Source organism: Phalaenopsis equestris, unplaced genomic scaffold, assembly GCF_001263595.1.
Source record: "Phalaenopsis equestris unplaced genomic scaffold, ASM126359v1 Scaffold000002, whole genome shotgun sequence".
Classification (NCBI taxonomy): Eukaryota; Viridiplantae; Streptophyta; class Magnoliopsida; order Asparagales; family Orchidaceae; genus Phalaenopsis; species Phalaenopsis equestris.
This window is the reverse complement of record NW_018164444.1, coordinates 72,564,776-72,584,210: the sequence shown is the minus strand read 5'-3', so window position 1 is coordinate 72,584,210 and position 19,435 is coordinate 72,564,776. Positions and strand designations below refer to the sequence as shown.

The 19,435-nt window shown below is 34.6% G+C and overlaps 1 protein-coding gene across 1 annotated transcript in view; it reads right to left on the bottom strand.

Moving 5' to 3' along the window:
- LOC110017872 overlaps positions 1-19,091 on the bottom strand; it is a 40,411-nt gene extending 21,320 nt beyond the window's left edge. The window contains exons 1-9 of the mRNA XM_020715026.1: positions 18,901-19,091; positions 18,730-18,816; positions 16,978-17,070; positions 16,808-16,883; positions 16,637-16,732; positions 16,458-16,546; positions 16,203-16,307; positions 6,258-6,389; positions 768-873 (exon numbers count right to left, since the gene is read on the bottom strand). Of these exons, the coding sequence (XP_020570685.1) occupies positions 768-873; positions 6,258-6,389; positions 16,203-16,307; positions 16,458-16,546; positions 16,637-16,732; positions 16,808-16,883; positions 16,978-17,070; positions 18,730-18,816; positions 18,901-18,969 (853 nt within the window). The 5' untranslated portion in view covers positions 18,970-19,091. The remainder of the gene's footprint in view (positions 1-767; positions 874-6,257; positions 6,390-16,202; positions 16,308-16,457; positions 16,547-16,636; positions 16,733-16,807; positions 16,884-16,977; positions 17,071-18,729; positions 18,817-18,900) is intronic.
- Between the last annotated feature and the right edge of the window lie 344 nt (positions 19,092-19,435).

Below are 19,435 nucleotides of genomic sequence, written 5' to 3'. Positions count from 1 at the left end.
TTCTCATACTTGTGTGAGCAGATTGGATGTAAACTCTTTGATGCAATTCTTGAAAATTACTTCTGAGGGTTTCTCCTAGTACTGATATGAAACCTAAAATTTTTTTAGCGACTTCTATCAAAAGATCTTTTCATCTAATACTCTAATGAAAATTTTCTGAGTGATAGAAATTTTATCAAATTTGCTAACTTCTAATTATCTTTTTGCAGTGTAAATCCTAAATTGCTATATGGTTTGTATTTGTCGTCGAAATTCTTACAACATTTCGAATTCTGATAACTTCTAAATTACTGTTTGAAGCAAATTAAATTTGTTTACAAGCTTTGAATCAAAAGAAACTAAGCTTTGCCTGAACTAGTTTAGGGTTTGGGTTCAGTAAACTGTGAATTGCGATTTTTAGTATGTTTGTTTGTGCATCCCTACATCTGCATTAGTGAACATTAAAACCTTACACAACCTACATAAATATTTTTAAGGAACCGGAATTTAAGATAAAAAGAACATGACATGGTTAGAAAAATAATGGAATTTATATAGAAGGCCTCAACATAGTTTATATTTACCAAATTTATACTTGTAGTGGATTCACAAATCATATCATAGACATAATAAAAGACTGATTACTCATTATATAAAACATATACACCTTGACTATCCATCAAAATAAAAAAAAAGGCAAAAAGAGAAAAAATGCAATTCATTCCTGCAACCAGAGTATAGCGATAATTAAATAAATTAAAGAAAGCACTGAGACTGAGGTAACCAACCACTAGAAAATTCCTGCAAGGTGTTAAATAACTTCATTATGGAGTCCTTCACCAATTGTTCTCCAAGTTTAAGAATATCCCCCTCACCATATTCCACTTTCAGAGCCTGACAGATTTAAAAACTCTGTAAATCATTTAGCAGAGAACCATAATGATGACTCTGAACCAGAATACACACATACAATAAATGAAATTTGTACACAAACCTAATAAGATTCAATGACAGTATAAATAAGTTGAAAGAATTTTCAAATAGTGACTATAAAAGTAAAACATAAAGACATGCAACTTCAGAAATAGTAAGCAATATTACCAACGCTTAATGAATTCGACTTTTAGTATGGCCTGACAGAAAATTTTCATCCCAGTTAGGAGAAAGAAATAAAATGACATGACTTTTATTACATGACCAAAAAGTTAAAACATTTATTAATTCATCTGAAATTTGATATCTCCTATTCTATTTGTACGGAGCAAGGGTACAAATGCAAAGTTTTCATATTGATGTTCAAATGACAATACTGCAGCTGATATAACTAGATAGAGCCTTTTCAGTGGCTATGTTGTTTACATTATTCCCATATTCAATATAAATTCAATAACACTTCGTGTAAACCAAGGATAGAAAAATATAAAACATAAAAAATCAACGCTAGATGTAAGAGTTGAAAGCTATGTTCCGGTTGTTTATTTAGCATAACATTACATTTTATTTTAATTTTTATATGCCATGAATTGCAAGTTATTCTCTACTAAGTAATTAACGTGGTGAAACTTAAGTTTTCATTCCATAATATTCTATATCTTCCAGTACAAAAGTCAAAGCCAATATTCATTAAGCATTGGGCTGTTATGCGCTCATTCCCAGGTTATCCGTGGAAGGAAAGGCATTTGCATTCCAAATCAACTAAGGATATTTGGACTTATTTTCCAGTTTAGTAAATTGCATCACTGATTCTTTCAGAGTTAAAACTTTTCAATGACGGAAACAAGTCTACATAGATAATAACAATAGCCACGTGATCATCGAATATCAAGCCCCGTACGAAATTTTTGATGTAATTGCAGAGGAAGATTCAAGTACACCGTGTTCATTTTACAAATCACAAAAGCATACCACCATGCATGACCAGACATATAGCCAAAATTCTGAAGCAGATTGAGCTGGGTATAGGTGGCATGCCCTCAAGCTCAACTCTTTGTCAGCCTAGTGCAGAAGTCTTTCAAAATAACTTGTGACATGCAATCACGAATTACTTTAAGGCTACTTAAGAAAGAGAAAGTAAGAAATTTGCAAAACAAAATATTTGTAATATCTTTGCAAAATAAAGGTTTTCCAATTTAGGCATTTCTTACTATCTCAAATTCTAGTTTGAAGAGAAAAATAGAAATGTAATGCTTTGTTATGGGGGGTGTGCATGTGGGTAAGTGGGTGGGTGCTTTGAGGGTCAAATTTCAGAAAGCTAATGGAATAGTAGATATACGACACTATCTAGATATTTCACCCTCACTTTGCGATGACTTTTGTAACTGAAGTTCGAGGTTTCCAATAGAAGCAAACCCATACAACTACCCCTTCAGATAACGAGAGAGCACTTTCCATTAAGGCTAGTCATTGAAAACTCAATACTTAATACACAGCAGTAGCAGACTTACAGTTTAAGTTGTAAAATTTATCACCTAAAGCTTAAAACGAATGGAGGGAAAAATGATGAATCGATTAAGATCCCACGGTTTCGTCGTCTCGAGTCATCGTGGTCCCTGATCTTCTTAGTCAGAGGAGGTAGTCGACCTAACCTGACTGAATGATTCTTGTCAGCAACCATTAGTTATGTCATCGAAGAGATCTTTATAGGTCATGGGTCAATGTTTGTCTAAAGAGACAAATTTAAGTCGACATTAGCTAACATAAGACTTTATGTCAATCAATTGTACCATTATGATTAACAATTTAAAGAGTAGATGGGCGTTGAAAATACGGATTGTAGCCATAATCGTGACATAATAGTGTCAATTGGTGACAGCCACCTAGTCAAAGAATTCTGCTCATAAACACTATTCTGTGGTGTCATTTGGTAGCAAAATCGTGTGAACATAAAACTTGTGTCATCCTTACTGACATGCAATTACTTTATTTGTGAATATATTGATACCCTTGATGTGGCATTCACTTTTTGTGAGCTGAAGTTGATCAAAATTGTAACCCTCGACAAACTATTGTTGAGGGTGAATAGAGTTTGCTTTAAGCTTTAAAGTGATTAATTGAGTGTTTGATTTGAAAAACTTAGTTTGAATTATGGTTTGAAATTAACCCATCTGGTTGAGATTTACACTCAATGCAACCTTCATCGAGAACTTGATATTTAAAATTTTCATGCTTAAGATTCATTTGAAATATATCAATTTTGATATCTTTTTTATATTAAGTCTTGTCGACTCCGGTCCTAATAAGGAGAAAGATCAACTTAGGTGATTTGGCTTTATAAATTTTATATATGTGCTTTGAAAATAATTTCAAAATTATTAAACTCGTCAACTCCAGTCCTTAACAAAAGAATAATCAAACTAGGTGGGTGGGACTTACAGCATTATCCTATAGATAAAGCAACCCGGTTGGTTTATTTTCAAAATATAAACTATTTGCGTACAAATTTGATCTTAACCTGCACAACATTCCTAAGCTATTCGTCAAAATATTTTGAATTTTAAGTATAGCCCATGCATGTATATTTTGTTAATGAGCGTACATCTAGATGCCTTTGCTTAATGTGAGTGCATGAATTTTGGCACACTTATAAGATGTGATTACATAATTTATTTCCTTGTAACATGTAATTTGAGATTTTAATACAAATATAAAGTTTATAAAGAAATTACAAATATTTTGAGATAATATATTAAAGTGAAAATATATCTTAAAATAAGATTATATGTCTAAAAGATTAATTAACTTGTTAGTCACACAAATATCTTTATTGCATAGATGTATGTACATAGTCTAAATGCACAATTGGTAGCTGGAATTTTACAAATCTTAAGATATCCACTTTCAAATAAAAATACTATCTCAACACTTATCATGAAATTACACAAACCTTTTTGAAATATTATGCGGACATTAGAGCTTTTGGAATAGATGTAAAACCTCCTTTTTTTACTCATTAAGGAACGTCTTCTATTCATTAGCAGGTGTATTGCAAATTCAGTGATGAACATGAGATTTCAAAATTCCCCAAATTTTAAATATTTTTCAACCCTATATGTCTAAATCTAAAAGCCAATTTTCTTAAAAAATATTTTTAAGTCCTAGGAGCCAAAATTTAAAAAACCCAAACTTTAAATATTTTTAAGTCTTAGGAGCCTCAAAGTTTAGAATTTTAAAAAATTTTAAGACCCTAGGAGCCTAAATTTCAAAGCCTAAAATTTTCAAATATTTTAAAATTAAAATGATCCACATTTAAAGTAATTTTATAAATTCAAAAATTTCAAAAATTTTAAATTGTTCACAAGTCTAAATCACCCGAAATTTTGACAACCTCAACGTTAATCCCCATTAGGGGGCACCGGGAGAATGTCGGCCTTCCCAAGTGTCTTAAAAGAATTACTGATCAACAACCACTGCGAGTATTTAACCTACGATCTTAAATGACAAAATAAACATTCAATGTCCCTGCAAAAAGGTTAAATCAAATGGTATTATTTTCCAGAGCGGAACATTATTTTCCTCGAAAGGAAATTATTCCCAAAAACGGATACTAGAGTTTCCCGTGATGGGTATTTTAAATTCTCTAATTTTATAAACATTTTCCAAACAAGTTTCTAATTTTCTCAAATAATACTTAATTCCTAAAGATAGGTACAAGAGTATTTAGCAAATGAACATTTTAAAAAAAATTGCCCTATTGGCCCATTTTCATACCTTTTTTAGCAAAGTGACTATATTGACAGCGACGATATATGGTGACGACTACGAACAATGAAATAAACAAATACAACACATTTTTTCTTATTTTTTTATACAATATAAAATATAAAATAGTAATATTAAGAAAATGCTAGGCTCAAGCTCAGGTAGGTGGTTTTGTGTCGGTCTGGTTCAGTGCCAAAAGCAAGTTGCAGCTAGGCCGGTGTTCGGGCTCAAATAAGAGGGAACGCGAGCACCTCGGTTACATATGATTTGGAAAGAGAACAGACAGGCTTTGCTTTGGGCTAAGGCAGAGTGGCTCGAGCAAGGTTTGGTAGGTTGAGGGGAAAAGAGGGTATCGGTCATTTGGATCATGTGTGAGGCGGAGCTTTTGACCGTAAGGTGCACTGTAAAGGAAATTTAAGAGAGGCACAAGACAGGCCACGATAGGCCATCGTGGCTTCAGTGAAGGAAGGTGAGGGTGATTTTTATGGTTTTTTATGAAAGGTGAGATGCGGCAAAAGGCCATGGCAGAGAAGTGAACAAGGAAGGGTCGGAGAGGCTGAGCGGCTGCGATTTCTAAATGCGGTGAAGTGCGGCAGAGATCAACAAAGAGGTGAACAGGTAAGGGAACATTGAAGAAGAAAAAGTAAGGGGTTTATGGCTTTGTGCAGCGAAGACAGATAAGAAATTGTGTGCTGGTTTCGTCCATGAGAGGCTTTCGCATAGGCTTTCACTCTACGGCTAGAGGGACAGAAAAAGATGAGGGTTATGATCTTGTTGTTGCTTTACTCACTAACTTCAGTCACAACCATCTCTCGAAGATTGCGGTCACAAAGAAAAAGATCGATAGAGTGGCAGGAGCGGCAAAGGAGGTGGAAGCGACGGAAAGGTAGAGCTTCTGAAGCTTTCAGGGTTCGTGAACGAGGAAGATAGAATAGGAAGATGAGAGAACCAAAGAGCGATTTTGTGAATGAAAGCCTTTATATGTGTTTGTAACTGAGAACCAGAGGCCGGGCGGGTGTGAGGCTGAACTGATGTGGACTTCAAGAGACGGAAAAAGATAAGTAGGAATTTAATTAACTTATTCTTTTATTAATTTCCGCTTTTATTTTCTCTATTTTTTTTATTTTACGGTCAATAATATACATACATACATACATATAGATATATATATATATATACATATATATATATATATACATATATATATATATATATATATATATATATTACACACACACATTTTGAATGTTAAATAAATTGGTTTGAAAAAAAGTGCATTGTTGGTATTACTCTAGATAAAAAAAATAAAGAATTATTAATACAACTTTAAAAAATGACTTACCCATTACAAAATCATCAAAAGAGAAATAAATTAGGTTAATACAGGCAAATTAGCCAATATCACAAGTAGAAAAAAAGTTTTAAATGATGTTTTTAAGCATATGTTTACCAAAGCATGCAACAATCATCAGACAATGAGCATGGAAGAGCAAGAAAGCTGCAAAGCTATAGATGGAAGGAAAGAAATATTACTCTGGTGTTCAGAGTGAAGCTAAAAGATTAAAGTGAATTGGGCTCACCTCAAGTCCTCTAAAATGCCCTATGAATAACTCTGCAGAATTTATACGGTTTTGAGCAAAATCATTTACTACAGTCCTCTTTGTATTTCCAACAAGCGATGCAAGACTAGCTGCAAACATTCGATCTGCTTCCTGTTCCAGAAGGCAGAATATTAACAGAGATCAAAACAAAAAAACAAAAAAAAAATTCTTGAATTGCAGATGATTCGAAGAGGTGGATGTCTGAAATTGAAATGCATGCAAATTATGGAAGAATCCAGAATATATCAAAATTGCATCGCATGACACCATCAGTTTCAAGAATAAAAGAAAAGGTCTCCAGAAAGAAAACAGCCATATAAGAAGACGGAATAATCTAAAAACCAAATTACGTGAGAATATTCATTAGAATCTAAAATCTTGATAAGTAGTTGCAGCAATTATTACGACGACTATGATATCCACATTTCTTGCACGGCAGAAGCTGAGAATAGCTTGTGTTTCATTATTTGGAGTGCTTTGTTTCACATGTCAAAATATTGAACTTCGACAGGAGTGTTCAAAAATATAAACATAATTTAAACATAAAATGGCACAATGTGTTCATGTTTAATTAACAGTCGGGATACCAGAACAAGGATCCATGATTTACATAGGCTAGTTTTCAAATCTAGCAAGAAGCAGCATGAACAAATACAGAATAGTACTAACAAAATCTCATAATTTATGCATTGTGAAGCTCTCCCTTGGTATCCATGGGACCAAAGTCATATGCCTCATAGATTCGATACAAAAGATTCAAAACAAAGGTTACCTGAACCTAAAATGACACGGGAGTTAACCCAAACTATAATGAAAATGGAAATATTATTGCCAAAATTTCAAATGTTGAAATGAAGACTCTTCAAAATAGGAAATAAACGACAACAAATACAAACAACACCCAAGGGCGATGGCGAATGAGATGGGAGCGGTTGGCCGGCAGGAAGATAAGGCAGGGGACAACAACGGGAAGGGAAGTAAGGGATGGCAGCAGAATTAGGCAGGCTGGAGATGAGGCTATGGCAGCAGTTTGGATCATGGGGAAGGAATTAAGGCAGCAGGTAAAGGAAGAAACCACCTCGGACAAGTTACAGCCAGAGTACCTTCTTGTCGTCGGATGCAATCCTAGAAGGGAAAAGAGAGACGTCAGGGGGGGCGAGGGAGGGGGGGTCGTATATGGGGAAGATGGTAGCAAGAAGGATAGACGAAGATACCACCTCCATAGCACATTCACGTCATTAGATATAACCCTATAAGAGAAAAGATGGACACAAGAGGCTGTCCAAATAAAAATCTCACAAAAACTAAACCCTAAAACAAAAAAGCAACATATTTATAATAAAATAGATAGGAGAATAGGGGGAAAGGGGGCATGGTACTTGCAAATAGCCAACCAACAGGTCTAGCCTCCCTGTTAGACCGACACCCTGATGAATCGGCTGGGTTAGCGGTCCCGAGTCAGTCTCCCACTATTGGGGAAACTTTGACCTCATTTGTCGAAGCTTTTATCTGCTCGTTATCAGTGATGGAGTTGTCATAAGAAGCATAGAGGAAGATACCACCTCGGACAAGTTACAGCTAGAGAGTCTTCTCGTCATCGGATATAGCCCTATAACGGAAAAGAGTGATGTTGGAAGTTGTCCAAACATAAATCTGACAAAAACTAAATCCTAAAATAATAAGCAACATATTTATAGTAAGATAAGTAGGAGAATGAGGTGAAAGAGGGAGTGGTTCCAGCCAACCAGTCCAGCCTCTCTGCTAGACTAGCACCCTGATGAATTGCTCAATTTATCATTTAAGCGTCGTGTCAATCTCCTGGGGTTGTGGGAGCTTCGAACTCATTCGTTGAAGCTTCAGTCTGCCTGTTGTCATTGATGAGTGATGGAGTTGTTGTCACTTCTCGGGATGAAGACTCCTCGACTATAGTCCAAAAAGCACCTAAATCCCATTGGCAACTAAACCGCCCCCCCACCCCCCAAAGCACCTGAGGATTTTCCTCCACTTGCGGGTCTACATCCACATTGATTTGCTTTCGTGGGAGTCCACTAAAAAACGAAGTTGTGTTAGTGTCTTGTATAGAATGTTGAGGGTAACCTGAGTAATCCTCCCAAAGTAATCCATATTCGGTTTAGCTTGAGCAGAATTGAGGGTAACCTGATCGTCCTCAAGCGGTGGTGGCCATGGTAGTGAGGTATCGATTGTGATATTATGAACTACTCTATGTCATAATTGTATTGTGTTTGAAGCTGGTGTCTCGGTCCTATCATCATCTATCGTAACCAAAACTGATTTCAACGATGTTGCTCTGTTGGCAAAGGCTTGTGTGATCTCTGGCTCCACTGAAGAAAGAAGGATGTTGCGCTTCCCCTCCTTGATAAAGGAGTAGATGTTTCTGAATCTGTCATGCTTAATCACGCGATTAAATTGTCATTCTCCCCAACAAAATGTGTCAGGCATCTATGGGGACCACATTGCACCACACCTGATCTTACAGCTGGCTTCCAATTAAGAACTTCACTAGGCTCCTCCAGTCAATGTTGATCGTGTTCTGCTTCTTCAGCCATGTCAGGAAATACGATTGAAAATGTATTTGAGTCATGAGGCTCAATTTCTTTACCATCTATGCAGATGTCACGATCTTATTGTTCCCTCCATCGATGATGAAACTGCATACCTTCACAATCACGGTGTAACAGGCGTAAAATATATTGTGACAAAGACACTCTGAATCAATCATATCCTTGTTCTATATGACCCATCGAATCATGAATGCCTCTCCTTCATCCTATGGAAGATGACAACTGACCCTATTCCTTAGTTGTCTCCTCGTCGTTAACCTCCTCCACGGTCGCCCTATTTGGTAAAAGACAAAACTTAGTTCGCCGGACAACTGGAGGCGATGTGTTGCATCAAAAGCATTTTAGGGCTAGAACTATAGTAGGTGTGCTACTCTTCTCGAGCTTCTCACTTCGGGTGGTTTCGTCCTTATTTGAACAAATTTTCTCAATTTTATGATGTGTGCTCCTGCTGGTGTCTCCAATTGGGAAAGGGGGTGCCCGGCAGATGGTGGTTGCATGATCTGTTTCTACTGTCTTTCCATCAGTAATGTTAAACTCTGGGCATCCAAATGACCATTAAGGCTGAAGCTGCACCACATTGATAATAGCAGGCTTCAGGCCCCCACATAATGGTCTATAGTTTGTTCCTCTGGCTTGATCAAATTACACTTCATCTACAATTAGTCAAACTGCACTGTGAACTCCTCCACTAATAAGTCTCTCTGTTACAGGTGGTGGAGTCTTAAAAACATATCCTGAGAGTAGTGAGGAATTAGGTAATTTCTCTACATCGTCTTACGCATATTCTCCCACTTAGTAGTCTTGTCATTGTCTTCTCTCTTCCTCTATCTCTGCAAGTTTTCTTGTCATAAGGAGATGCTCTTTCTCAATTTGATAGCTACAAACTTCACCCTTTTATCTTTTGGCACCTCTTTGTACTCAAAAATCCAATCAACTGATTGTAATCATTTGATAAAATCATATGGATCATTACTTCCATAGGACTCTGGTAGATCCAAATTTGTTTAGAAGTCCCCGTGCACTCCATATATGGGCTCCTCTCTTGATTTCCTCTGATTTGGATTCAAAAGCATTATGGCCTTTCATCTTCATCGTTGAAATCCTTCCTATAGAAAGGGTTCTCATCTCTTTCACCTCTTCAACTTTCTCTGTCATTGTCAAGGGTAAGTCTCCCCTGGGTTTCATCCTGAATCTCCGCAAGTCTCCACTAAAGTCGATGGATCTCTCGTTGCATCTCTTCTCAAGTAGGCTTCTGCATGTATCTTCTTGGTGACATGGCTAGTGTTTAGAGTTGGGAGTTGAAAGAGCGTGTAAAAATTAATTTAGGGTTGCGGACTTTGAAAATCGGTGAGAAATTAGGGTTAGGTTAAAGTTTGGTTATGATTTGGGAAAAGTAAAGAAAATTTTTGTTGAAGGGGTAAGGTGAATTCTAGGAAACACTAGGAAAGGACTAGAGTTAGGGTAGCTCTGATACCAAATGATACTGAAGTTAACCCAAACCATAATGGAAACAGAAATAATATCATAAAAATTTTGAAACGGGGGGAGGGAGGGGGGGCCTGCCTGGCAGATGGTGATTGCATGATCTATTTCTACTGTATTTCCATCGTGAATGCTAAGGTCTAGACATCCAAGTGACCATTAAGGTTGCAGCTGCACCACAATGCTAATAGCGGACTTCAGGCCCCCATAGCCAGCCAACCTGCTGCATTGGCACCCTACTGAACTGGCCGGTTCAGCTTGGAAGCCCTGCGAACGAAAGCTTTATGAAGTACTTCCCAATTTTGTTTATGATCTTTTTAGTACCTTGACATATAATCAAAATATTTTTGGTATATGAACTATAGGTTATTTTCTTTTTTGATGAATACCTCATTGTTCGACTTATGCAGTGGACTCGTGGCGACTAAGGTCTGTGATGGTGGTGGTGACAAGCTAGTAATCGGTGGCAGCAGTAAGGCAGCAATCATTTGCAATGGCATCAAATCTAATAAGTAAATAAACAGCACAAGTCTAGGTGCTAAAGCTCATATTGTACCATTTTTTATGCGAGAAGTGGTACATTTGTTGCAAATAAAACTTAACAACTTCAGCATAAAAATGTCAAAGTTTATTAATTCAATATCTTCAAAGTGCCATTTTTTTCTCTTTTTGTGATCATCTTCTTTATCAAATCGTCATGATAAGCTTTATCCCAATTATTTAGGTTCAGCTTTATGAATGCTACTCCATTCTATCCAGTTGAACTTTATATGTAGGTTCAGCTTTATGAATGATACTACATTCTATCCAGTTGACTGTTATATGTAGGTTCAGCTTAATGAATCCCCCATTCTTTCTTATTGACTGCTAAAAGAAATGATAATTCCTTTTGCGCAACTACTAGCTATGCTACTTTTGGTCTATTACTTTTTTTATTAATCCTCTTACATAAATTCCACCTACCCACTCTATCGATGCATCTTCTGCCATATGCTAATATTATACCCAAAACAAGTAAGGGTTCATCCACCATTTCAGCTTCAGTTGTCTTTAGAAAGACTTTCAAATTGTTAGCTGTAGATTTTGTAAGCAGGTATGGATCTGATGCCACTAACCCTCACCCGCCTTCTTTGTTAACTTAACACTTATAAAACGTTACTTCAACTTTCAAACCAATATGCATATTTTAAGAGATGGTCAAATATGTACTTTTTAGACATTCTTTAGGTTCAAAACGAAATGCTGCTGATACATATTCTTTCTAGAACAAGAGGTGCCCAAAACCACTATTGTTGCCGCGATACTAAGCCAACGGCTGCTCAACAAACTAAATTTTAAATCAAGAATGAAATTAAGTTTCGATTTTGCTCGTGTTAACAATGATCCTCAGCAGTGATATCCTAGACCTAACCAAAATGTGATGAGAAGGCAGGGTTTGCTAGGACATAACTCATAAAAAAAGGACAATTACAAACACAGCACCCGAAACATTGTTATTTACAAATATATCCAACCTATTTTTCATTTTTATCATACTCTCAATGATTTAATCGTGAAAAGCATAAATACATCGGTTCGGCAATTGAAAAATAGCACCCGAGTGCTAAATTTTGTAAATAGTAATGTTTTGGATGCTATGTCTGTTATTATCCCAAAAAAAATGACAAAACCCAATTGTTGTGAAAATTTTGAAAAAGTTGACAATCATGTTGCATGTAAGTGACGTGTCACAACATAATCTAATTAGGGAAAAAATGGGCAAGATTTTACTAAGTCTAAAACTATAACTAGATTTGCTATGGAGAATTTAAACTTTGAATGGACATAGCAACTAGCGGAAGAATTAATACTGTCCTTTTGCAAGAAACTAGAATGAAAAGGGGAAAATTTTTAGATACAATGGGGAAGATTATAAGTTTATGAATGTTAGAAAGGTTAAAAACACCTGAGGAACAAAATAATAATTATTGGGTCGACTTATGGATATACAAATTCTAGTAAGATGATTACGAGAAGTTCAATGGTGAATATAAAGTGAGATAAATATATAAAAGAGAGGCAATACTTGATTTTGTGTTATCATATGAATTGCAATAGGGAATTTATACCTAAAAAAAAGAGATGAGTACTTAATTACTTTTGAAAGTAAGGCTATCAAATAATAAAGGGGGTTATTTTTACATTGAAAAAAATGGTAGCAAAAATCATAGTACTTCTAGGAGAAATTTGACCATAAAGAATAGACTAGCAATAATAAATACAAATCTTAAGACTAATAAAACTATTATAAGAAGTATTTGCTCTAATGAAAATATAATAGAAGAGGAAACGTAAGAAGTTACTAATCTTTTAAGATAAATTTATAAGAATGAAAAAAATTGAATTCTTTAACAAACTTGATTTGGGATAAGATGCCCAAATACATATAGAAGATCATTATAGAAGTTTCTGAGAAGTCCAGAAATATATCATATTATCATATATTGGAAACGAGATAAGATGGAGTAAAGAAGAGCGAAGGGTTATTAAGAAAGAGAAATGTACTTGAAGAGTGATGAAATATAACTACTATTAATGCTTATAATAATAATGAAAAAACTACAAATTTTGCAAAGAAAATAATGAGCAAAACAAATGCTGCAACTTTTGATGGTGGGAGGAGAAAACAAGAGATATAACATAGCTAATGCAATAGAAGAAAAGGTCCAAATATTCGATCAAGATAGATGAAATAAAAAGGAAGATATGAAGATCATATAATTAATAATAAGGATACTAACATAGGATGAAAATAGTATTATTAGCAACTATTAAATAAAAGTTCTAAAAGATAAAGTATTTTATAAGAGACATAACGAATACAATAATAAGTTATTCTACATAGTAGTATAAAAAAATGACATCGCTTTAACTCAGATGAATATGCATAAATTTAAAAATTTAGGTCTAGATAAGTACTCATTCAAATTTGTAGAAAGAGGTAATATTGCAATTGTTTGGTTAAAAAATTGTTTCAATGAAAGTTTAAAAAGTGAAAAGATTAAAAATGATTGAAGAGATATTTTGACACCAGTATTTAAGAAAAAAGAATATGCACAAGATTATAGTAATTATAATGAAATGAAAATTATAAATTATAAAGAAAATTTGAAAAGAAATGAAACATAGAATTTAAAATTATATCAGCGTCAAAGAAGCAAGTTGATTTCATGATAAAAAAATAATTATGAAAGCAAAGTTTGTGTTAAAACAATTAATGAAAAAATATAGAAAGCAAACAAATTATCTTCATATGTTTTATCAATCTTGAAAAGGAATATGATCAAATATCATGAGAATTAATTTGGTGTGCATTAAAAAGCAGATAAGAGTAACAAAAACAGATCTGAGTGACAAAAGAACGCTAAAGTTATTGAAGATATCCGTGATGAAGCATTGATTAGTATAATAAGTAGATGTGGAGGGGCAAAATATGTTCAATTCCAATAGAACTACATCAAGCAATAGCATTAAGTCCAAATCTTTTAAAATGATTATGAAGAAGGATACTCAAATAAGGTTCACTGGCATATGCTTTTGCAAGTTTTATGATTTTAATCAGTCAAATAGTTTTTAAATAAAGTGAACAATTAAAAAAATAGGGAAATGTTTAGAAGGTAGGCTTTGATATTTATAAAACAAAGACTAAATATATAATATATAATTATAGCTAGTCAGATATTAACAATTATCAATCAATGTTATTAGAAGATAAATTGATACTTAGATTTAATTGTCTTAGAAATAGCATATCGATGAATAGAAATACAACGTCTATATTTAAGATTGAGTGGTTAAAATAGAAAAGTGCATCCACAATGCAATAAAATAACTTCATGGAGGCTTCAAATGTAAATTTTATCAAAAGATAATTAGCCAAGCTATGTTAAATAGATTTAGAGCGTTAGGCAGTAAATCAATCAAAGACAGTCAAGCTGGGCTAAAAAAATGAAAATATTAAAATAGATGTATAGAAAAACTGTGAAGAATAAACAAAAAAAGATTTCATTAAAGGAACAGTGGTAGTGGTACATGTTAAAGATATGTTAGCTGAAAATAGAATCGAGTGGGTTAGAACCTACAACAAAAATGGAAGTACACATGCTAAAAAAGTAGATAAGATTAGTGTTAAAATTAGGAAGGGGAAGGAAAAACTTAAGGTAACGTGCATATACGTTGTTCAAAAAATATTACAAATAATAAGTTTAGCATTTCATGTAGCACTTTATGGGAATGTATGCAAATGAGAAGCCATAAAGCTAGCCAAAATAGTTCAAATGGGGCTGATAGATTGTCATATGCAACACCAAAGGTTTTTAAACACAACAAGCACATGAAAGTGTAACAATATATATATATATATATAATATATATATATATATATAAGATTCGGTTAAGGCATCTCCAGTAGAACGCTGCACTTAATGGTTACTGTTAATAGTGGAGCCGGCTAGCAGCTTCAATGGTAGGTACCAACATGTGGCCCGATGTGGGATGGCATACTTCCAACAAATAATGACTGTCATATCAAAAGTGGTATGCGTTTTCGAAAGGACCAACAATCAAGGTTGCCAAATAGACCCGGGCATTGGACAGGCCAGGCTTGGTGTGTGTCGGGCTTATTCGGGCTTTGATCAGTCAAAGTGAGCTTGGGTCGGCCATGAGCCCGGTTTCCATTTACAATTTCATAGCCAATCCCACACATCGAATGGGTCGGGCTGGCTGGCTGGCAGCCTGCAGGCCTTAAGAGCAAAATAAACTTTTTATATACTACATATTATCATTTCGATACTTTGGCGGCAATTTGAAAAAAAAAAAAAACAGGCAAGTGCTAATTTTGTATATAACATTGTTTTTTAGTGCAAAAGTGCCAATAGCTAGTTATTAGGATTTGTAGAAATGTGCTTTATAACTTAAAAATGTTTTGTTATATTGCCAATAGGTTCAGCCCAGTGCAACCATTTTATAGATATATTATTCTTCTATACAGTTCCCTTAGTTTTACCAATAACAGTCATTAAATTTATAGGATCCTTGTAGGCTTCAAGTTAGAGATGCAATGGAACTATGCACAATTGCAGGTGTCAAGGTAATAGGTCAAATACTATGGTATCTTAATCTATACTGAAATTTTCAAAATTGGCTCGACTAATAGCGTTTTGATATTCTTTATAACAGCAGAGGAAAGGTTCTTCTGATATATTGTTTGCCGACTGCATAGATTTGGTATTGTTTTACATAAAAAGAATGTGTTAGGGATAAAATTGGATATTGCTTAACAAATGACCCAACAATAGAAAGGAAAAGAAAATTAAATATGATGAAACGTAGTAATAAAGCTAGTCTTACTGGATTTATTAAATATATTTTTTTAAAATTCATCAAAAGTATCAAAAAGTAATAAAAAAATAATTAATCTCCTGGAAAGCTTGAAATCGTGAACAATACCTATGAGACCTAGCTATTGGGCGGGTCAGACTTGGCACGGGCTAGGCCTACTCGAGCTTTGACTAAGTCAAAACGGGCTCGAACCGGACCGAGCCTGCTAACTTTCTTTTTTTCATAACCATGCCCGTTTTTTATGTGGGCTTATGGCGAGCCCGTCGAGCCACCAGTCCAATGTCACGGTCTGATGCCGAAGTATTTATATGCATGCTTGATTTGCTTGTCTTACATCGAAATTGATGGTTAAGTGAATGTAATTGTACGTGGAGACTGGAATTCTTCGTGAAACCAACTTGATTAAATTGTAGGAAACTATATGTTGGCATGCACTCACAAAACAGATAAGTAAAACTGATGAAGAATGGAAGAAATCTACCTTTGCAACATTCAAATCTAAAGAGCTACCAGTGGACAATGGAATGGTCAACTTTCCATCATGTGACTTCAAGCTGCCTGCATATGAACCTCCAAACCACTTTGCCTGCAAAAAAAAGGTAAAAAAAGGAAAAAATGAGCACATTTTTTAAAAGGCGATTGAATATTCATCAAACAAACAGTCCTACATTGAAAAAAATGAAAATTAAAACAAGAAAGAAAGTTATAAACCTAATAAAGACGAAATTTAACTCACAAGTTTGACTAGCTCTTCATCAACACAAGAAAAATCATCTTCAGCGCATGCATTTTCATCGACATGAAAAACATAAACATCATCCTCTCCTGCATGGGATTAGGCAGCTTGCTGATTTTAGATTTGCAAATTAACAGCTGATGTTCCAAAAAACTTAAAAACAACAAAAAATTCCAAACCTGGAACATAAATTTTAGCTTTTTTGGATTCAAAAACCATACTGCTAAAGATGTTGCCCACCTTGAAATCAGAGTTCTGGGTAGAAAAAATAAGACCTGCAGGCAAATAAAATAACTTCAAATGCAATCAATCAATGAAAAAAGCTCTTTTTTTGAATTGTAGGTACTTACCATCGATTCCTCCAACTTCTAGTAGAAAAACAGTATCCGGCCTCTCAAATGGATTTGGGAGAAGTATTTCATTTAACTATAATAAATAACACCAGCACAATGGAGTTTGGAAGATACAGGAGAGTTAACTTAATCATTGCATCTAACCAGATAATGATCATAAAACAAACCTTAGAAGATGATTCAGCCGAAAGTGAAGGTGGTGGCAAACCAAGTAAGACATATATAGATGCAGTAATGTCATCCAATAACATAGAATTTGTCTGTAATGTAAGAATGATTAAACTGACAAAGTTAATACACATAGAAAAATATCAAATGTAAAAAGTATATGACATGCTTGAACATTATAAGACAACCATGACCTATGGATGCCAATAATCTGGCATGTTTAAGCCAAAAGCAGAGTAAAAGTATAGGAATCCAAAATAATTTTTTTCTTTTTTTATCCTGTATGAGTCTCGTATTATTCTATTTATATGCACTTAAAAGCCTGAATGAGTGACTCTCTGATAAAGCTTTAAAAAAATAATGAAGCCCAATTACAATTGTGTGATTGGCGGAGTCATTGCAGCCTTGGGTAAACAGTAGCCTCCAAAAGAAGAAGGATGCAGAAGATTAAAAAACCAGAATCAACACTCAGGAAAGAAAGCAGCCTCAAAAATAAAGGCAAGAAAAAAGTTGAAGCAGATTAAATGACAAGAATTTATATTTAGGAAAGAAAAATTCTTTGTATTTTTAAGAACCCTACCAAACCAGACATTACTCTAAGGAGAATGATGGAATTTAAAGAAAGAACAAACATGATGTAAAGTAATGCATTCTAATTCATAATATGCATCTGCCACACAAAATTAGCATTATGATACAATGAAAGTTTAAGAAAATTGTCATTTGAATCCTGGAGCACTCGACTAACTTCTCTAAGCTATATCTGTCAAAGTGCTATAAAGAGAAAGAGATATTAAAAGGAAAAAAAATATATATCAAAAACAACTATGCACAGCCCAAATATATGGTTCTATTTCCATTTAAACCACATAACATATTTGGTGGGTTCAAGTGAATCAAATCAAATGGTGGACCTAAAACAAGTCTTAAAATTAAATGAATATTGAACAGTTTCGAACCAAGCTTCACAATTTTCCAATCAGGGTCATCCAAAGACACCAAGCACTAAGTTGCCCAGAGGGAACTCATCTCAGCCGTACAAATCCCTTAGTTTTCAAGTGCCAAACTCGACCAATGAGCACCTAGAAGTTGTATCCATCAAGAACTCGACCAATAAACATACAGAACTCGCCCATAGTACACCTCAAAGGATTCATCCTTAACCTCCATTAAAAAGTACAAGTCCAAGGTACTCGCAATAGGGACAATAATAACTTGGTCGCCACACAGCCGACTATAGCGCAAGCCCAACTACCCTGATGGTGATCCAGGTCTTATGTAGCCCATCTTGTGGCATCAACATAAATCACAAGCACCATAGTGCCCTTCACTTTCTTTCCCATTGAGCAAGCATCTCTAAATTCAATTACTTTTTTTCTATAATCTTCTTTTCCGTCTCTCATATCTTAGGTTCTAGTTGCCTCGAGTAGGATTCAACTTACTTTCAACCAAATAATTTTGAATATATTAAAATTAAATCAACGGAGTAAAGCTTAAGAAACAATAATACGAACTTCAAAGAGAAGAAAACAGAACAGTCGCCACAAAAGCTGCAAGTGTTAATACACAACAATACTACCATAAGCCCAGAACTGAGTTAGTTTTGGAAATTCCTCTTTTATAACTTCAGACCGAAGATCAGGTTGAGCCCAAATCTACCGTACAAATTCAGTACAATTGAAGAGTAAACCAACTCTAACTTTAATTCAAAAAACAAAACAGCATACTGGAGATAACAAAGATGCAAATACCTCGCCTGTGATTCCCGGTGACCGGTGACGGACGTATGAGTGGGAAGGTGAATCAAAAATGGTGACCGAGCGACTACTGCTCTCCGCCTGAAGTGAGAATCAGAAAACAAGCATTTAATAATAATAATAATTCTGCTTAGTTTGCCGGGTCGGGATCGAAATGGTACAAACCCTATCTCCCAAAGCACTGAGCCCTGCAAAAATCAGCAGAGCTATCTTAACCAAGACGCGGAGATCCATGTCGGAAGAGATTGGGGGAAGCAACAACCACAGGCTAAACACGAATCCAAGCAACCGACGTTAAAATACTATCTCAGAAGTTCGGCTGAGCGGAACTTTGGAGGTTGTAAGCTCGTGCTGATCGTGAGTAATGGCATCCACAAAATCACTGGGGCGATTTACATAAATACCACATAAGTTTTCTTTATTTACATAATTTAAAATTCAGTATTTATATATATATATATATATATATATATATATATTCATTCAATAAATAGATGAAAAGATTGTATTTCAAATCATTAATATCACATCAAAAATATAATTAATATTAAAAAATCTAAAATAAAATCTACTGTTTTGTGTATAGATTTTGATTGTTATTATGACACTACATATAATCAAAATCTATACACAAAACAGTAAATTTTATTTTAGATTTTTTAATACTAATTATATTTTTTATGTGATATTAATGATTTGA